Source organism: Littorina saxatilis, linkage group LG1, assembly GCF_037325665.1.
Source record: "Littorina saxatilis isolate snail1 linkage group LG1, US_GU_Lsax_2.0, whole genome shotgun sequence".
Classification (NCBI taxonomy): domain Eukaryota; kingdom Metazoa; phylum Mollusca; class Gastropoda; order Littorinimorpha; family Littorinidae; genus Littorina; species Littorina saxatilis.
Window position 1 is genome coordinate 27403989 of NC_090245.1, and position 6556 is coordinate 27410544.

Sequence of the window (6556 nt, forward strand, 5' to 3'; positions counted from 1 at the left end):
CGAATTTTTAACGGTGTAAACGGTCCTGCTGACCAAGGGAAACAACCCCTGCAATGAACTTCTATCTGTCTACGAACTATTCACTGTAAACAGTTCCTTCCCTTCAATTGTTGGGATTAATTTAATTTTGTTGGCGGTGTGCGACCCACGTGTTTTGACTTTTCAAAGATGGCGGATCGTTCTGCTGAGACGTAGTAACTTGAAAAGAGTGCTAGAACTTGTTATTCAGTACGGTTCTGATCTTGACCTTAGCGATGATGATAGTGGAGATGATATTTTAGATTCTGGTGACGAGTTTGTGCCAATGGACGATCATTTGGGTGATGATTCGGGCAATGAAAGTGTCGATGATGACATTGTGTATGATGAACCCATGACGTAACAAATTTTGTTGTTTTGCTTCAAATTGGATATTTTGCCTGGATATGAAGACAACAAAAGGTATGTACTTTCAAATGTTTCACATATTTTCTAAAAGAGTAAGTTCCAAACTTTGCAAAACATAAAGGTATGTAAGGTTATTTTGTGTTGTTGATTTTTAATAATTTTTTTCAAAATGGCTCTAAATCGCGCGCTGGCAGGGAACACAGGGGAAATTTAGACGCGCTTTGACGCAGCAAGGATGAACTTGGACGTGACCTCAGTCCTGATCATGTGACGTGTTTTCCGAGACTCAGCTTAATACTGATCGCAACTTACTCAAGATAGAAACTGTGACGTCACCATTGCCGTCTTCTCAAAAAGGCTTTCAATTTGTTATTTAATTGGGTTTTTTTTGTTTGTTTTTTTAGAATTTACTGTCCAAGATTTCAATCTGGATAATAGGACCACAGCCTGATTTACGTCTTTGGTTTGTGGAGTTGGCACCATGGTGACTGGTATTACTGCTGACGTTTTAGATGATTATAAATTATCAAATACTTTTTAAACTATGCTTAGTATTTTAAACTTGTGCACCAGAACTAACTAGAAGAATAACGGCTCCAAATCGACACACTTCCAAGCGATTGTCTCTTCTGTTGCTTTTCCTGGACAGTGTCAAAACAATGAAACTACACAATAGGGTCCGAACACCGTTTACAATGAACAAAAACACAGAACGAAAGTCTGATGTTACAAAAGAACAATTTATTGAACTGTAAACTTAAATATACACATCAAATAATGACAAGAAAAGAAACATTCTGTACACCAACGACAATTTTTTGTGCGGCATATAGTAAGGATTTCTAAACCACAAAATTCAAGACAAAATGACCAGCAATGGCTACATTATTAATATTTACATTCCAACAGACAAAACGTTCGCTGGATGTTTTCACACAAACCACTCGAACCTAGTTGTGACACAAAATACCCGCACTATCCGAGTGGATACATGGTAATATCACCTCCCCCAATCCCCCAATATTTTAAAAGAGTAACATTTATAATTTTTCAAATTTAATTCTGGTATCTATGGACACATGCTAAAAGTTCTAAAATCTTTCAACAAATATTTTTACACACAAAGAGTGGGGAAAACTGTAATTTTGTATAACATCTAATATATTTGCCCTAGATTTTAGGAGTCATTTAAAACTTAAAAATCCCAAATGTCCAATTGTAACGACGGAAACAGTTATTGTGGGTGTCTGAAGTCATCAGATTTTTTTTCTTTCTTTTCTTCTTCAGGAAAAGGCATGTGTTGGGAACTCCTTGGATGTTATATATTACAGATGTGGCTTCATGCTGACCAGAACTTGCAATAGAGCAACTTGAAGTCACAAATTTCATGGGGGGAGGGGGGGGGGGGGGGGATATAACAATTACAAAGAGCGAGGAAAATGACAATGAAATATCAACGAATTACAATAGTGTCGGACTAACGGATTTTATCAAGGGTTATAGAATCTAGACTCATACATAGAAAATCACGAAGGCATGCTAAAAGACAAAAACAATCACAATACCTAATATGTAGACCACTGCGCTCATATGTCTAAGAAACAAAGGGAAGTAAGCGAGCTAAATATAGAATATAAGAGTAGGTCAGAGTTACGCGGAGCCAGTCTCCCGGCACCGGAGAGAATGATAAAAAGCACTGAAATGAACGAACGACATTCATCCTCACTGCACTTAGGATTCTCAGCTAGTGCACTCGCAGTAACCACGTAGTAAACAAAATGACACAAACCAGAGTACCAGTTGGAAATTTACTTCGTATATCATTGAACCAATTAGCATCGATCGCTTATGAATAATTGTGCTATATTAGGTCAAACGCCCCCGAGGGACTAGGCAGTGTACTCAGCCAATGAGTTCCAGAACAGTAAATACGTCAAGAGAGAAAGAGAGAGAGAGAGAGAGAGAGAGAGAGAGAGAGAGAGAGAGAGAGAGAGAGAGAGAGAGAGAGAGAGAGAGAGTCCTAAGAGCTCGTCGGTTGTGGGAGAAAACAAAGACGCAGTTATTCTTTTTTCTTTGTTTCGAAAACATTACTGATATTCTCTTGTGTAACAAAGACCCAGTTACGAAACAGACAGACCACTGACGTTCTAAAATCAAGAAGAAGAAAACACATATAAAACAAACCACGAGAAAAGTTAGTTTTTTGGGCGTTTGATTTCTATTCCTCGCACATCACCCCTTATACGTTTTAAAAGTAGATGTACGATTGTCTTGATAACTACGTGCCCCCACGAGTATTTGCTTGCACGAGCAACGCCAATCCACACGCAAACATACATTCACACATTGATTAGTATAATCACAAACACATGTACACAGTACCCATACAGTGTCCCACGTAACACGAATCGTTTCTGAAATTCAAAACAACAAACAAACAAACAAACTAACAAACAAAAACACACATCGTTCACATTGATCAGCTGTTTTCTGTCATCTTAAATGTACATTCTTCACTTGGTTTACTTGGATGCAAACCAAGACTGAATAGCCTGGCTGCAATGTGTGCACTAAAAAACAATCAGGTCAAAGTCACAATAACAACAACAATTTATGTGATGAATGCCGAAGAAAAAAATCAGTTATGTAACATCAACAAGAGACACAAACAAGAACTATTTACAGCATCTGATACGTACAATCATGTATTCTTCATTTCATTCCTGGTCAGGCTTTTCCTGCCTCTCATAAAATAGCAACAAACTCATTCACTAACATTTCACAAGATTACAAATATAACAGTTTACCAAGAAAAGCAAATTTTACGAGCAAACTACAACTGAGTCGCCAAGGCGTGATCGCAGTGACATGCCATGCTACAACAGATTTTAGGTCCTTCCTTTCCAGACTTGAAGTTACCACAATGTCCACGTGATTTTCTATGAAAACAAGTACGAACAGAAATTCATCCTTCTTCGTCCGGTCGGGCGGACGTCTTCTTTTTCTTCTTTTAGACGAAGACAACGTTTTCTTGCATTCCCACGACCCTGTTTAATCCTTATTGCAACATCAACATACTCGAGAAGAAACAACAAAAGGGATCAAGATGCCATAGTGTCTGATCCCACCATACTTCATAGTCAAGTTTCTAGCCGGGCATCTCCGGACGACATCACTTTCTTGTCAATCTAACTCATGGCCACATCTTGACACTAATCAGCTTGTTTTGTGTGTGCTAGACGTTGTCGCTTCAACTGAGGCTGTTGGGGTCTATGTCGACCAAAAGAATGGGATTCACTGTAGGTCGAGTTCCTGTAGGTGGATTCTCTGTATACCTAAGACTTTAAAATTGGCAATCTTGTATACAGGGAATACCACAGGGTGTAGTTCCTGTAGCGTTTTGCTAATATCAATGAAAGTCACGTGATGCTTAGCGACATCGTTAGAATTTGATGTTTTTCGATCTTTTTTTGATATTTCTTAGAAATTCGAGTATGGTTTGCAAGTTTTATTGAAAAACTGCACCCTGTGGGATTCCCTGTATACTAGATTGCCAATTTTAAAGTCTTAGGTATACAGGGAATCCACCTACAGGAACTCGACCTACAGAGAATCCCACTCTTTTGGTCGACATAGACCCCATCAGCTCAACTGAGCCAAAGCCCGGCGCACAAAACGGGCCCGGGCCGTGTGCAGCTGTGAGCCTCTAGCTACGCATAGTAATCCGATCGTTTGTTCACCTGATTTCCAGAGAGAGGTCGAGTTTAAGTCTGTCCTTAACTTGGCGAAGTCGAAAACGCGAAGTATACTTCGCGAAGCTTCCCGCACGAAGCTTTAGCACTGAGTTTTAGCACGAAGTTTTCGCGACATCAACTTGGGCTCAGTGAAAGACCGCCTTTACGGGTAGAACTGCATTAGTATTTAGCACACACAATAGTCATCTCAGTGGATTTTCGTTCCTGTGACTGTAGCACCCATCAAAGGTACTGAAATCTTAGAAAGGTTTGGAGTTTCTGTCCTGACGTACGTTGCCAGAGTAAGTCCTGTCACGACACTTCTGCTAGTACAGTAGTTCAGCTTTGTCAGACTGTCTTTAAAACCACGCAGCAGCACACGCTTCAGCTGGGTAACGTTTTAACGGAGTCAGCCAAACGGACTGTGAGCCGAACCACTACACAATTAGCTTTGAAATGAAAACTATGCACGCGGTCACAATGATGTTGAGGTTACATCTGTGTTTTGAGGCAGAACCTTTCAAATCATCGAAAGGCGTTTGGAACCTGTCCAAAGACGACATTGCCATGGCGTGCCCGTGCACTTCCGGGAGCGAGTTGATGCTCATATCCAGATCCTGGGCGTCGCATTTAATCAACGGTGCTTGGAATGCTGAGGGCGGGGCTTCGTGGTAAGGTCTGATTGGCTGGTCGCTTGACCTCTGACTGACGAATAGCAAGAGCTTCCGGTGCACGGCCTCCATGCGCATGAGGTCCTGTTCGAGACTTGGGAGACGTATGCCGAGAGTGACGCATCCTGCCGTCTTCGTCACGTCCTGTTCGCGGTTTTTGCGCCACTGACCCGCTTCTCCGCACTCCGGGCCCTGTTACAAACAAACACAAGCGTGAGCGAGGACAGAAAGAACGACACAAACACAAAACGCGTGAAACAACTGAACCTCCCTGTGTCACACTCTTTTCCCCACGCATTACAGTCGAACCCCGCCTGTAAGACCACCACAAACCTGAACAAGTAAGGTCTTTTTACATTTAGTCAAGTTTTGACTAAATGTTTTAACATAGAGGGGGAATCGAGACGAGGGTCGTGGTGTGTGTGCGTGTGTGTGTGTGTGTGTGTGAGTGTGTGTGTGTCTGTGTGTGTGTCTGTGCGTGTGTGTGTGTGTCTGTGTGTGTCTGTGTGTGTCTGTGAGTGTGTGTGTGTAGAGCGATTCAGAGTAAACTACTGGACCGATCTTTATGAAATTTGACATGAGAGTTCCTGGGTATGATATTCTTTTTTTCGATAAATGTCTTTGATGACGTTATATCCGGCTTTTTGTAAAAGTTGAGGCGGCACTGTCACACCCTCATTTTTCAATCAAATTGATTGACATTTTGGCCCAGCAATCTTCGACAAAGGACGGACTTCGGTATTGCATTTCAGTTTGGTGGCTTAAAAATTAATTAATGACTTTGGTCATTAAAAATCTGAAAATTGTAAAAATCTTTTTTTAAATAAAACGATCCCAATTCACGTTCATCTTATTCTTCATCATTTCTTGATTCAAAAACATATAAATATGTTATATTCGGATTAAAAACAAGCTCTGAAAATTAAAAATATAAAAACTATGATTAAAATTAATTTTCTGAAATCGAGTTAAAAACAATTTCATCTTATTCCTTGTCGGTTCCTGATTCCAAAAACATATAGATATGATATGTTTGGATTAAAAACACGCTCAGAAAGTTAAAACGAAGAGAGGCACAGAAAAGCGTGCTATCCTTTTCAGCGCAACTACTACCCCGCTCTTCTTGTCAATTTCACTGCCTTTGACACGAGCGGTGGACTGACGAAACTACGAGTATGTTGTCTTGGTGAAAAAAGCAGTGCGTTTAGTTTCATTCTGTGAGTTCGACAGCTTGACTGAATGTTGTTATTTCGCCTTGGCGCGACTTGTTTTTTGTTTTTAAAGCGGACAAACACTCAAGTCCTTAATGGCAAAAAAAAACGTAGGACTTTTAATATCAACTTTACTACTACAAGTAAGGTCTTAAAAAGCTGGGAGTCTTTGAATGGAGGTAAATTTACAGACGTTGTGAACAACAAAATCTGAACAAGTAAGGTCTTAAAATTGGGGGAATCTGAATTGGGGGGGGGGGGGGGGGGGGGTCTGAATAGGTAGGTTCCACTGTATCAGTCCGAGCGAACGAGAAGAAGAAGAATATGTCAATGGAACCGACTCCCACTATGCCTCTCCACGGCTCCTTCACTTGAGTATTTCCCGGCCAACCTTGGTGGGACGGAGTGCAAGACCCCCCCCCCCACCCCCACCCCAACCCAACACTGATTGCTACAGAACTGTGTATATATAGTTTTAACCTTTTGTTGAATACCAAGCCCGGGCCACCCACAGCCCCCTTTTATCCAACGCTACTCAGAACTCAACTCGTTG

General features: G+C 41.0%; 1 protein-coding gene across 1 annotated transcript in view; it reads right to left on the reverse strand.

Annotated features, from left to right (window-relative positions):
* Positions 1-1113: 1113 nt before the first annotated feature.
* LOC138965975 (protein APCDD1-like) overlaps positions 1114-6556 on the reverse strand; it is a 59131-nt gene continuing 53688 nt past the window's right edge. The window contains exon 7 of the mRNA XM_070338062.1: positions 1114-4984. Coding sequence (XP_070194163.1) covers positions 4559-4984 — 426 coding nt within the window. The 3' untranslated portion in view covers positions 1114-4558. The remainder of the gene's footprint in view (positions 4985-6556) is intronic.